Here is a 14,407-nt window from a genome sequence, read left to right on the forward strand (position 1 = left end):
TGTGTAATAAAGATTTTTGGCTGTATAGAATTTCTCCAGAAAAAAGCAAATAACTCTGGGAGGCATATCATAAGCAGTTATCCTATCAGCTAAGAACTTGGGGGTATTAATTGACAATTATCTTAGAGCAGGCAGGGATTTGGGAGGAGGAGACACAGAAGAGATAAAGATACAAGGAAATGGGGAGAAGAAACTCTTCAGAGGGGGAGGTTGAAGGATGTTAAAGCAAGTCCTGATATACAGTATGTTGTATTAGGCATTAAGGGGATTTTAGAAGAAAGGGTAGGCCTACTTCCAGCTCTTAAGCAGTTTATGATAAATACTGGGTCACTGTCAAGAGCACTGCTTAATTCTCAGATGTGGCAAGAGCTCATAAGGACAAATGACTTCTTATCTGGGTCCTGGGACTATGTGCCTTGACATTTTTGCCTGGTATTTCATAGATACAGCACATACATTTGGGCTCCAAAATCAAAGCAAAGTACTGGATTTTGTACTTATTTCAGCAATTTATTGGACAATGAGGACTATGTAAAGGTTGTATCTCCCAGTGCCTAGCACCATGCTTTGCACGTAGTAACTGATGCTGAAAGAATGACTGCTCAATGAAAGAATGAATGTAGCTGAAAATTTATTTAGGTATCCCATGTTGTTGTTGATATTGACTCCTCTTGGAGTAAGATGGCGGAGTAAAAGCAGTGACTTGCTGGAGCTCTCCCCCAAGCCCCTTGAAATACGTGTAAAAAAGGCAAACCTGGAGCAGCCCTCAGGGGACTGAATCACTAGTAGTTGTAGCAGTTTCCAGACTTCTCAACCTACAAATGCCAAAGACAAATTAGAAGGTAGGTAAGAAAGGTCTGTTGGACCTGGATGAGAGAGGAGTGCAGTCTGGCCCCAGCCCTGGCACAGCCTCAATGTGGCAGTGGAAACTGCTTCCGGAGTTCTTGGCCCACAGATGGTGGGGGGATCAAGTGATTGATCAGAGGGGTATTGCAGGGATCTCTTTGCTGGTGCTGAGGCAGAATTCTCTTGCTTTGTTTGTGCTTGGATCTGGGTCATAGTCCTGGGTCAAGGAGGAGTGCAGGTGTGGTGGAGCTCACAGTGGTGGTGTGGAGAAAATCCTCCTCACAGTTCCAAGGCAGAAAAGAGTGAGTGTGGTCACTCATAGACCAGAGCACAGGCCAGGAAAGGAGTAAACACCTCTCCTTTGATCATACTGCCTTAGAAGAACTGAAAATTTACAGGTCCCTAGGATTATCTCTGAAAACAGCTGCACAAAACCCCTGAAGCTTGGGACATTACACCCTTCACACTGGAAGCAGACCCCTACCTTAATAAAGACAGCGCAAAAAAAAGTTAGACCACAGAATCTTTCTTTGGTGACAAAGAATATCAAAACATACAACCAGAAGACAACAAAGTCAAAGCTTCTACATCCAAAGCCTCCAAAAAAATATACGAATCATTCCCAGGCCATGGAAGAGCTCAAAAAGGATTTTGAGAAGCAAGTAAGAGAAGGAGAGGAAAAACTAGAAAGAGAAATGAGAGTGATGCAAGGAAATCACGAAAAACATGTTAACAGTTTGCTAAAGGAGCCCCCCAAAATACTAAGAAAATACTAAACACCTAAAAAATAGACTAACCCAAATGGCAAAAAGAGGTCCAAAATGCCAATGAGGAGCAGAATGCTTTAAAAAGCAGAATTGGCCAAATGAAAAGGAAGTCCAAAAGCTCACTGAAGAAAATAATTCCTTAAAAATTAGAATGGAGCAAATGGAAGCTAATGACTTTATGAGAAATCAAGAAATTATAAAACAAAACCAAAAGAATGAAAAAATAGAAGACAATGTGAAATATCTCATTGGAAAGACAACTGGACTGGAAAATAGATCCAGGAGAGGTAATTTAAAAATTATTGGACTACCCGAAAGCCATGATTAAAAAAAGCCTAGACATCAACTTTCATGAAGTTATCAAGGAAACTGCCCTGATATTCTAGAACCAGAGGGTAAAATAGAAATTGAAAGAGATCCCCAAAGGATAACCCCTAGGATATTGACTCCTCTTCAGTAATTGCAAATAAATTACTGTTCTCAGACTTATATACACTCACCTGGGAGGGCATTGAAGCTGTCAGAGAGGTACATGTGTTCCCTATCTGGATCTGATGCAATCAAGTTTAATTCCCGGACAAATTCATATTGTTTTGGATCTGAAATATTGATGATTCCAATTGCATATATCTCAACGTTGGCTGCATGAGCTTCTCTGACAGCAGCTTCTAATTTGATAGCTTCACTCTTCTCTGTTTGGCCATCTGTGATCACGACAGCTACTTTCCTGACCCCTGTCCGGGCCCCCCAAAATGCTTCTCGGGTTGCTTTGTGAATGGCTGTGCCAGTAAAAGTGCCTTTTCCCACATATGATATCTTCCTAATGGAATGTATCACATCCTGTTTGGCAATGAATCTATCCAGACCAAATGTGAGCTGAACTTCTGAACCATACAGCACAAGGCCAATCCTGGTAGCATTTCTCCCTACAGTGACTCTGTCAACTAGAGATATGACAAAATCTTTGACGACCTCTAGGTTTTCAGGTCCCATGCTTTCAGGGCTATTGATCACAAAAACAAGCTCCATTGGCATGTCCTTACAGTTAATGGTACAGCCTATGGAAGAAAAACACAGGAAAATTCAGAATTAGTTTTGGTTTAGCTGATGGTATAGTCACTTACTTAGTGCTTGTATTGAGACAGTAACTTGAAATGCAATGTTTGTACAATTAAAGTACTAACACAGTGTTTACATCAACCTTGCCAGAAAAGGCCTCTCTTTGCCTTCATAATGACCTCACAATCAATCAGCATTTCTGAATGCCTCCTTTGTGAACAGAAAAAGTGAAGTCCCCTGAAGATCTCCCTCCTCACACCAAGCAACCCTAAAACACAATCCTTGCTGCCTTTTTACAGTCTAGTTGGGAAGAAACATATGAAAACAACTGGAAAACAAATGAATATCTTGGAAGACATGTGCTTTTCTGAAAAGAAAATGGAGTTAGATTACAATGTAATACTTCATCTAGATATTGTACTTTCTTGACAGAGTTAGCCAAGAATGGAAAGGGTTATATGGGGATTGTGGTAGTTGGATCTGAGATGTCAAGGAATACAGACAAAGCTTCTCACTAAGGCAATCTAACTACAGGGTTAGTTCAGGGAAATAATGGGTTCCTGCCCATTACTTAGAGATTTTCAAGTAGAAGCTGACTACTAGTTGGGTAGGTTGTAAAGGGAATTTGTATTTGGGAGCTCTGGCAGAATGTTGAATAAACAGGAGTTCTAACTTTCCCCTCCCTTATAGAAGACTTTTCTCTCCCTTATAGAAGAGTCAGTCCCTCAGAAAGGATTTATTAATGCTTTTATTATTATGAATTATTTTATTATCATTAAATATTTATTATTATTAATGTATTAACCTACTATATGCCAAATGCTAAGCACTGGGGATACAAAACAAAACAAAAGAGTGTCTGTACTCTAAGGACCTCACAGTCTAATGGGGGAGACAAATCAGAGATATGCACATAAATTGCACACAGAGTCTTCTCACCTGGGAATTCCCTATATCAATAAATTCATAAGTTTAGCTATTATTCCTATTCTTATGCAATTGGTTGGGCATTCTTGAGCCTAGGATACATTTAAGTATTCAGGTGTTTTGAAACTAGCCAACTAATGAAGTCACTAAATAGACAAGGAGCCCTTAACCTTGTTTATATCATAGACCCCTATGGCAGTCTGGTGAATCCTATGGCTCCCTTCTCAGAATAATGTTTTCAAAGGCATAAAGTAAAATACATAGGATAATAAAATAAATTACATTTATTTCATAAAATTACATAAAATACTTTAAATTATCAAGATACTAAAAAAGACACTCCAAGTTCATGGATCTTAGGTTATTAATGTTTTAGTTAGACCCTACTATTATACTTTGGGAAGAGGGCAGAACAGCTTTGTTTCCTTGAGTTTTCTCCCTATTTCTACCTTTACCATTAAATCCTCATTTACTAAATCTTGCCCTCTTGGCAAAGTGAAAGACTGGTTAGTGCAGGGAATGAGAATATAGTATGCAAAGGACCAGTGAGACTATAGTCAAACTCATAATGAATTCAATGGCTTTAGCCATCAGAGTGAGTGGGTAGTGGAGGGCATATATATATAAATAAATATAAAAAATATAAACATATATAAATATATATATATGTAATGTGTGTATGTATATATGCATATGTATATATACATACATACATACATATATATGCATATGTATATGTATATATATATTTTTTGCCCACTCATACTTTTGGAAAAGAGTAAAATAAAAGATACCACACAAATAAAATGTCAGTTTAACAAAACAAAACAAACTTACCACATATTTCTTTAATTAGTTTAATTATATCTTCTCTCTGTATAAATAGGACCATTGATTAATAATAAATAGCATTATTTGACAACCTTTGGCAATCCTTAATTCTCAGAGGCAAAATTATGAGACATTTATTTTGAATTACAAACTTAGGAGTATATGTTATGAATGAAATGTCGAATGTAATTTCTATAATAAGTCCTACTTCTTAAAGAAAGACTTTCAATGTATCTATTTTTTCTAGCTAAATAATTTCATGTAACTGCTGAGTTCATAGCAGTAAATTTGTATTTTCAGTTCCAGATTCTCTCCCTCACCGACTACCTCCCCCACCAATTGAGAAGGCAAGAAATCATACCAGTAAACTTATAATATAGCAGTTATAGCTGTTGTTGTCTAGTTGTTTCAGTCATATCCAACTCTTTGTGACCCCATTTGGGGTTTTCTTGGCAAATATATTGGAGTGGTTTGCCATTTCCTTTTCCAGTAGATTAAGGCAAATGGAGGTTAAGTGAGTTGCCCAGGATCAGACATCTAGTAAGCATCAGAGGCAAATTTGAACTCAGGTCATCCTTACGCCAGGCCCAGTGCTCTATTCACTGAGCTACCTAACTGCCTCCTTACTATGCTTATTTTAAAATGTGTATAAGAGGAGATAGAGAACACAGAATTTGACACAAGATGGAGAATACTGGATGGGAAAGATGTGAAGGAAAGGACAGGATAGGATAATATAACAAAACCATGAAACTATGCTGCTTACATATCCTAATTTCACATTTTCCAAGCTAGGACACTTACTGTGAGGCCTTGATCATCCTTGGATCCAATTTTTCCCTGTATGAAAATTAATTCATTAGTTATTGTAAACAAAATTTCAAGAACTTTCTGTCTGCATGGCAAGTCTGTCAGTGACATTTTTTTTTGCAGGATTCTCATGATCTGTATCCTTCTGAACTGGTGCTGGTCTTGAGGCTTATTAAAAAACCAAAAAAGCCCCAAACCAAAGCTTCAAAATTGCTTACATACCAGCTGTCTCTTGCACAGCCTTCTGTGCTCTATTCACACAGGGCCTGGTGTGTTAATGAGCACTTCATTAATGTGCTAGGGTATCTGCCTAAAACAGAGTGTGGCTTTAAATGGAGGTTTAGACCTAGTTCTGGCAAAGAAAGGCTCAAATCCAAATGAGAAACATTTGGAAACACAGGGTTGTTGGGAAACTCAGATGTAATGAGGTATGTAAAGTGCATCGCAAACTCTAAAGTACAATATAAATGCTAGTTAATGAGAAACACAAAGCCTCTGCCTGGTTTTTAGGACTCTGAAGAGGCCAATTCATTCAATGAATCAAGAAAATCAATGATTTGGATATCATCATATACAGTTATAGGACACAAATTATTTGTGCTGGAGAAGTTAGGAAGCACACCTAGAAATCATATAGGAAGGAGCAGATGATACTTAAAAGCTCACCACAATCACCAGGGTTCCCTAACATCACTTTTTTCACTCTTTTGTCCCCTTTCCTGATCAATGCCAAGATCATCCTTAGGATAACACAAGTGTTAGCATTTGCTTATTAGCCACACTTCTCTTAAGCACTTGCTGCTCACATTTTAGCTCCCAAGGCTGTAAGCCATGGCTGATCTTTTGGCGGATGAGGTAGGTGACCACACGCACAGGGTGATTTGAGAGAATCACAAGGCCTCAACCACAAACTCCTCAAAGTGACTTCCTTCTAGGGCATTGTTCTTCTCTCCTACCTGAACCGAAATTCTAACTATTAAATAACCAACATATAAGCAAAGGTAGGATGTTATCTCCAGAAGGTCACTATCAAATGTTTACATGGTACCTAGGAGAATTTACTGCCTAAGGTTGTTGTGAGGATAAAATGAGATAATATTTCTAAAACACTTGGCAAACCTTAACACTCTAATTTAAAAAAAAATTATTTATTTATTTTTGATTCTTTTCTTTTTAAATTTTGAGTTCCAAATTCTTTCCCTCCCATCCCCTCACCTGCCCACTGAGAATGCAAGCAATATGATATCAGTTACACATGTGAGAGCATGAAAAACATATTTCCATATTTCAAAAAAGGAAGAATAAAAAAGAAAATGAGAAAATTATACTGCAATTTGCACTCAGAGTTCATCAATTCTCTCTGGAGGTAGATAGCATTTTTTAAAATCATGGGTCCTTTGGAATTGTCTTGGATCATTGTATTGATTACAGTAGCATTGATCCTTCATCGCTGATCATCATTATGACTTAACACTATTAAAATGCTAATTGACGTTACCGCCACCACTGCTACCACTGTTTTACCACTCATCCTCTGGCTTTTACTTTTCCTCTGTTCTCCGGCTTTATTCCCAGCTGTGCCACAATGAACTTCCAAAAATTGCAGGTTATTCACAAATCATCAACCAAATATCCAATTACTTTCTGGGAAAGGACAGCTCTCACTTCTTAGTACTGCTATCTCCAAGGTTTTAAGCTTCTGGGACCGGGAAAATTTTGGAGGCATTACATGGGCTTGTAGATAGAGTATAAGACAGCATTAGGAAGAACTGGATTCAAACACCATTTCTGACATTTACTAGATATGAGACCATGGGAAAGTCACTTAATCTCTTTAAGATGAGGTTTCCTCATCTGTAAAATGAGGATAATAATAACTTCAGTACCTATTTCATTGGGTTGTTGCATCAGATGAAATAGTGTCTACAAAGTACTTTATTAACTTTAACCTGATATATAAATGTCAGTCATGAGGATCAACTAACAGGTAATTATTAAGATCATGGTATGTGCCAGGCACTTGATATAAACACTACATTAAGACAGTTCCTACCCTATAGAAACCAACAATCTTAGAGTGAGCAAACACACATATAAAATGTATATATACACATATAAGCATATTTGAAATATATAGGGAATAAATTGCAAGTTTTTTGAAGGAGTGCAAGTTATTACTACTTGGCAGGGAGGGGAATCAGGAAAGGCCTCCCTGAAAGGGCAGTGTTTAAACTGAACTTTGAAGGAAAGTAAGGATTCTAGGATATGGAGGTGAGAAGAGAGTGCATTTCAGATGGTGTCATTAATAGGAATAGAGAAGACAGGACAGGAGTTGATTTGGTGAAGAATGGGTAAGTCTAACTTTAGACATGTTGAGTTTGAGGTGCTAATAGGACATTTGGGTGGAGATACAGGATAGGAATTTAGGTAACAGTTTAAAAGTGGAAATACAGATTTAGGATTCATGCACACAGACTTGGTAGAACCAAGAGCGTAGACAATCTGGGAAAGCGTTGTTAGATTGGCTAATATGACAGAAAACAAAAATGACAAATGTTGCAGGGGATGTGGGAAAATTGAGGCACTAATGCACTGTTGGTGAAGTTATATACTGATTCAACCATTCTGTAGAGTAATTTGGAACTATGCCCAAAGAGTTATAAAATTATGCATACCCTTTGACCAAGCAATACCACTACTAGGTCTGTATTCTGAAGAGATAAAAAAAACAAAAGGGAAAAGGACCTATATGTACAAAAATATTTATAGCAGCTCTTTATGTGGTGGCAAAGAATTTGAAATTGAGAGGATGGCCATCAATTGAGGAATGGCTGAACAAGTTGTCATGCACGACTGTGATGGAATACTATTGTGTTATAAGAAACGACAAGCAGGATGCTCTCAGAAAAACCTGGAAAGACTCACATGAATTGATGCAAAGTGAAATGCGTAGAACCAGGAGAACATTTGATATAGTAACATCAATATTGTATGATAATCAGCTGTGAATGACTTAGTGATTTTCAGCAATACAATGATTCAAGACAATTCTGAAAGATTTAGGATGAAAAATGCTATCCATCTCCAGAGAAAGAACTGATGCAGACTAAAGCATACTTTTTCTTTATTTTTCTTGTTTATCTGTGTTTTCTTTCACACTATGAACATGGAAATATGTTTTGCATGACTACACATGTATAATCTATATCAAATTGCTTGCCTTCTCAACATGGGTGGGGAGTGGAAGGAGAGAGGTAGAAAATTTGGAACTCAAAAACTTTTTAAAATGAATGTTAAGATTTTTTTTCCATGTAATTGGGGTAAAATAAAATATTAAATTAAAAGAGTTGTAGAGAAAGAAGGAGGTTAAGGAGAAAACCTTGTGGCATGCCTACATTTAGGGGGCATGAAGAAGAATAGAAGCCAGTAATAGAGACAGAGAAGGGGCAGTCAGAAACCAAGGTGGTTCTGAGTCATGGAAGCCAAGCCACTCTTATTTGCTTAGTTAAGTAATAGTGAACACAAATTGAGTAATATTAGTGTCTAATAATTATGAATTTTAATTAAAAAAAAACTGAAAAAGACTTTTATGTTCTGGCACAGGCTGAATGATCATTTATCCAGGATATTGTGGAGGCAATTAATTTGTGTGTGTGTACTTACTAAACGATCCCCAGAAAGTTCTTTTTGACGTTGGGAATCTATTGTTCAGTTCAGTACAGTATCTTCTACTAGATGTCTGGTCAGCATCTAAAACTCAACATATCCTAGACTGGACTCATTGTTTTCTCTCCAAATCAGTTCTTTCTCCTGACTACCCCAGGTCTGTTAATGACTGCACCTAGAATGCTCTACCTCCTTACTTCCATCTCTTAGATTCTTTATTTTCCTTCAAATTCATGTATGCTGAGAATAAATTTATGGTCTTATAATTTTCTTTTGTGAGGCAATTGGGATTAAGTGACTTGCCCAGGGTCACACAGCTAGTAAGTGTCAAAGGCTGGATTTGAACTCAGGTTCCCCTGACTCCAAGGCTGGTGCTCTATTCACTGAGCCACTTAGTTGCCCCTCCTTTATAACATACAAGTGTTCTCTGTCAGCACATGCAATAAAACACATAGGTACTTCATTATTTGTTTTTACTTTTGGCCCAACACCTTGTACCAGATGAACATGTTAGCTCCATATGCCCTAAAAATCAGAATATCAGGCTTAGTGTTTTCAGGATAAATAAGACAAGCAGCGTTAGATGCCTATTAAAACTCCTACTACAATTTTTTAAGCCTCTTTCAGAAAGATAAAGGAAAGGAAGAAATGTTGGTCACAATTAAATGAATCTAAATGAATCTAACCAAGTCCTTTTTGGCTTTGAACCCAGAATATTGTGGTAATATTCTGGCTGTGCTGTGGTGTGCACTGGGAAATGTAGACTATATAAAGTCAAACCCAGTTTAATACATTAAGTTCACTGAGCCACATGAAGGAAGAGTATCTACCACCAGCTGTTAAGTACTCTTCTAGGGGGTTTCCCTGAGGGTTCTTTTGCCTGAAGTGTTGATTCCATCTCATTGACTCATAGCTAGGGCCTAGGGGAGATAGTTGGATGTAGATTGGTTTCATTGTTAAATGTCCCAGAATCTTTCCAAAACCCAAATCAAACCTTGCCCCATCTTCCTAGTCCTGATCACCAGATAGGGAAATGTACTTCCCCTTCATAGTTAAGCTCCATTTATTTTCCATCAAATGGATGGCAACCAGTCAGGAAAACACCCCCTCTTTTCATTTTGAATCCTTAAACATCTCAACTGCATACTTACATAGTTCTCCATGTTGAACACTAAGAACTTTATGCTGGCCTAGGAAGAATTAAATTATGGTAGAGGAAAGGTCTCAGAAAATAAGTCAAAGATTTAGTTGTGGTTGACCCTGTGACAAAGATTCATCATTGCCAATCTCTTTAAGGTTCTTTGTTGGCCCAGCATGTGACTTTTCTAGGTCTACATACAACACAAAGAAATACAAGTACAGACACTCAGAGAAAGCATCCAGGAATATCTGATTCTCCCAAGTACATTGTTCCTTTATGAAAAGGTCCCATCTAGATCTCCCTTTCCTTCTAATAAATATTACAAGATCTAAATCCCACCTTCTACAGGAAGCCTTCCCTCACCTCTCTTAATTCCAATGTTTTTCCTCTTTTAATTATTTCTTATTTATCCTATATATAGCTTGCTTGTATCTATTTGCATGTCATCTCCCCCATTATATTGTAAACTCCTTCAGGGTAGGGATTGTTTTTTGCCTCTTTTTGTATCCCCAGTGCTTAGCACTGTGCCTGACACACAGTAGGTGCTTATAAATGTTTATTGACGGATTGATTGTCTATGCTTGCGTTTCCTTGGATGACCATTTGTCGTTATGTTGTAAAGGGGATTTGTGTTCAGGTACATATTGGACTAGATGGCTTTGGAAGCCCCTTCTACCTGTCCAATCTGGGCTATAAGACAGTGTCAGGATGTTCTCCTGACACTGGAATCGGTGGACTTGACTTGTTTGGAAGCTGGCTAGTTGTTTGTGATGGAATATATAGAATTTGAAGATGCAGAGGACTGTTAATGTTTGGTTTGAGTGACTGTTTGGAAACAAAAGAGTGACTAATTTATTTCAGAGACCATGGTTTTGTAGGATATTCAGGTATCCCCTAGAAACTGGATGATATATATTGAGCCTGAAAGTGTGGGTCCCCAGAGGGTGCATTATTTCCTCTTAGGTGAACCTCTATTTAAGTAGCATGGGAGTAATTGAGAATTAATTCAGCATGAGGAGGAAGGAGACCCTAGACTGTATCTAAGCAGTCAATAGGAGTGTACAAGAGAATGCAGTGCTGATCCTGGCAGAGTGATTATAGTGTTCAGGGAGTGGGATAACAAAACCTCGGCAGATGTGAACTGACTGGCACAGTTCTAACGCTTCCCTCCCCCCAGTAGTCTCTGTATATGAAAAAGAAAGCTTCTAGGGTCAGGGAGCAAACAGATTTAGAACCAGTCTAAAATGTATCAGTAAGCAGGTGGGTCCATGTCATAGTTACTGTTTTGTTTTCTTTTGTTTTAAAATTAAATTGAATTGGAATTGAGAAAGGAAAGCAAGATGATGGCATCATGGTGTGGTGGAAAAACCACTGCAATTAGAATCCCAAGTGCTGGGTTCAAATCCTAGCTGTTCTTCTTATCATTTATATGAGCAAATCATTGGATCTTTTTGTTTCTCAGATTCCTTATTTGTAAGTGGAGGGAATTGGACTAGATAATCTCTTTTACTCATACAGGTAAAACATCCTCTTAGAAGGGGTATTTTAGACTAGTTCTGGTTTCTATTCAAAAGATATTTTTAGTATCTTTTAAAATATCCTTGAATAAATCCAACATCAGGGCTCATAGTGGACTTCCTGGGGAAGCAAAAGGCCAAAGAGTCTATTGATTCTTCCTCAATTTAAATCCATAGACTCAGAGAGGGGAATACTCTGAAACCAATCTGGGTTAAAAGACATAAAGCAATGAATGTTCTGGCTACTGGTTCATCAATCTACCTGCAGACATTCTAGTTGACAGTCAATGAGCATGTACAAAGAAAATGACACTGACTTGTTACAGCACCAGCCATTATATCTCTTGATCTGTATGTAAAAAGTGAAAATTACTTTAGACTCTGTAGTCCAAGGTGCTCCTGTTGTTTCTGGTAAGTCATGCATGCCTCTCTGACCTTGGTTGCCCTAGAGGAATGAAAAATCTTTGTTAAGCATTAATCCACATGTTTTACAGAAATGACAATGTATCTACAGCATAAATAATCATTCAATAAGTCAGCTATAAGGTCCAGAGAATAGAATGCTTGACTGAGAGTCAGGAGTTCAGATCCTGTCTCAGACATAGTAGCTGTATGACTATGGGCAAGCCACTTACACTCTCTTAGCCTCAGTTTTCTCATCTGTTAGATGGAGATAACAATAGCACCTACCTCACAGGGTTGTTCTAAGGATCAAGTGATAATACACGTAAAGTATTTTGCAAACCTTAAAGCACTATGTAAATGCCATTATTATTATTCAACAAAGTACAGAATGTTGGATATAAGATATTAATTTGAGTGGCAACACTTGGGTATTTGTATTAAGACTGATACACAAATATATCTCCTTCTTTGAAAATTGGCAAAAAAAAAAGTGAATTACAAGGTTTCAATGCCCCCTATTAAGGCTCCCCCCGCCCCGGGACATCAAGAAGCCATTAAAAAACCTGCTTTTTCTACATGGAGCCAGTTCTCACACACATACACACACACACACACACACACACACACACACACACAGAGTATTAAATGAATGAATGTTAACTCTTTACTCATGAATAGAAAAACAGGCTAACATATTTGGCAGTAGTCTTTTGAAAAGCATGCAAATGAACTCATAAATATGAGTATAAAGTAGGAAAATAGCCACCTTAGGTTTCCTCACGTTCTCCCAGCCGTTAAGCCCCCATCACTCCTCATCAGTTCCCTGACTGATGAGTAATGTGTGGCTGACATGCAAGACACACAGGCTGATTAATGGCCTAAGCGTAGAAAAAAAGGACTGAAGTCTGGCTTTGTGTTATAATAAGATACTGCTCAAAAGCACTCCTTGCTCCTTCTGCGAATGTTTAATGTATGTGTACCCTTGATGTTTTTAAAGGCTATAGGTAGAATAGATTAAAAGGCTGATGAATCTTGAGAATGGAAGGAGGAAAAAAAATGAATGGGTATAAAATAAATTTGGTAATCTACAATAATGACTTATTTTCTTTTGAAAAGTCATCATAGCTTTTTTGGAGGATGAAGCCCTTAGAGCACAGAAATGAGGGTAGGCACAGTGGGAATTTGAGGGGGTAGTGCACAATTGATCAACATAACAGTTTTTCTGTTGGATAGATTCTGAGTTCTTTCCTTGAACTTCTTTATTTTCCAGCTTCTATTTTCAAAGGTTTTGTTTCTGGAATATCTCCTTTAGACAAATAATTTCGGGAATCTCTCTGACCTTGAGAACATAGATTTTTCATCTAGCCAGTTTGCTTAACAGAGTAACAAGATCTCTTGTACTTTGTAGGTTTCTGAGCCTGGGACTCAGTTAGGCCAGTCTTCTGTTGTAACTGATGTGTCAATGAAGTCTGCAGTCCCCAGACTTACTGTCTGGGCTACAAGTTCATTTTAGTGGAATCCTGCCTTTAGTGAGAGCCTTTTTGCTTTCCAGGCAACATATTGTAAATGATGGGGGGAAGGAGAAGAGGGGAACGGAGGATGAAAAGCCACTCAGTGATAAGCTTCTTCCTTAATATGTGATGGCATTTTTTTGTGTAAACACTGAGTTTGATAAACAATGGCCTCCTTTAAGTCATAGGTATATAAAAAAGTCATAACTAGCTTTTGTTTGGGAGACTTGTAGGGGAAGACGAATTTTAGTAAGTGATACTTACCTTTTTACCGGGGATGTTGACACCTAGAATAACACTTGGATCTTGGACTGCAGGTACCCTGGGATACTTCTGTGCAACAGAAAAAGAATCTTATCATTCTATCATGACTTTTTCATCAATTTCCTTGGAAAGGGATCCTAATTAATAGCCATGTTTTTTCATGGGGACCACCTAAAAGGATCTTAATGTCTCAGAAACATCTTGCAAAAATTTAAAAGCTCATTGTTTTTTATTATTATTTATTCCTAATCCTACTTCCCATAGAGGACACATAAAGAGTAAAATGCAGAGATAATAATTTTAATTTTTAAAAGGCTAAGAACTAAGTCCTTTTTTGACCAGTTTATGTGAATGTGCCTGGCACATAGTAGATAAATGCATGTTGTAAATGCATGAAGTCAGTGCATGTTGATTGGTCTATTGATGTTAGGGACCAACCCTCTGTCCTGGGATTCCAACTTCTCCTGGGTATCCAGGCAGACCTTTTGGGCTTGGAGAACCAGGTTCACCCTAAAATAAACAGTTAAAAAGACATCTGATTGGCAATGCCAATATCTCTCTTCCTGTTGCCATCAAAACACATTAATTAGTCCCTTTGCTTCTGAGAAAAAAAATGAAACAAAATAAAACATTTCCCTTCTTTACTTTCCTGGCCTCATTCCT

At 37.7% G+C, this 14,407-nt stretch overlaps 1 protein-coding gene across 4 annotated transcripts in view; it reads right to left on the minus strand.

Annotated features, from left to right (window-relative positions):
- Positions 1 to 14,407, minus strand: part of LOC110211635 (uncharacterized) — a 69,631-nt gene that overhangs the window by 8,833 nt on the left and 46,391 nt on the right. For 3 of the 4 annotated variants that reach the window (XM_078146980.1, XM_020991085.2, XM_020991088.2), the window contains 5 exons: positions 13,745 to 13,813; positions 11,938 to 12,009; positions 5,235 to 5,270; positions 4,437 to 4,473; positions 2,114 to 2,671 (listed from right to left, as the gene is read on the minus strand). In XM_078146980.1, coding sequence (XP_078003106.1) covers positions 2,114 to 2,671; positions 4,437 to 4,473; positions 5,235 to 5,270; positions 11,938 to 12,009; positions 13,745 to 13,813 — 772 coding nt within the window. Of the gene's footprint in view, positions 1 to 628; positions 816 to 2,113; positions 2,672 to 4,436; positions 4,474 to 5,234; positions 5,271 to 11,937; positions 12,010 to 13,744; positions 13,814 to 14,407 lie in introns of those variants that run through there. The other variant, XM_078146981.1, reaches the window with a different exon arrangement.

The sequence above is a fragment of the Phascolarctos cinereus genome, unplaced genomic scaffold (genome assembly GCF_003287225.1).
Source record: "Phascolarctos cinereus isolate Bilbo 61053 unplaced genomic scaffold, phaCin_HiC Scaffold_726;HRSCAF=1367, whole genome shotgun sequence".
NCBI lineage: Eukaryota > Metazoa > Chordata > Mammalia > Diprotodontia > Phascolarctidae > Phascolarctos > Phascolarctos cinereus.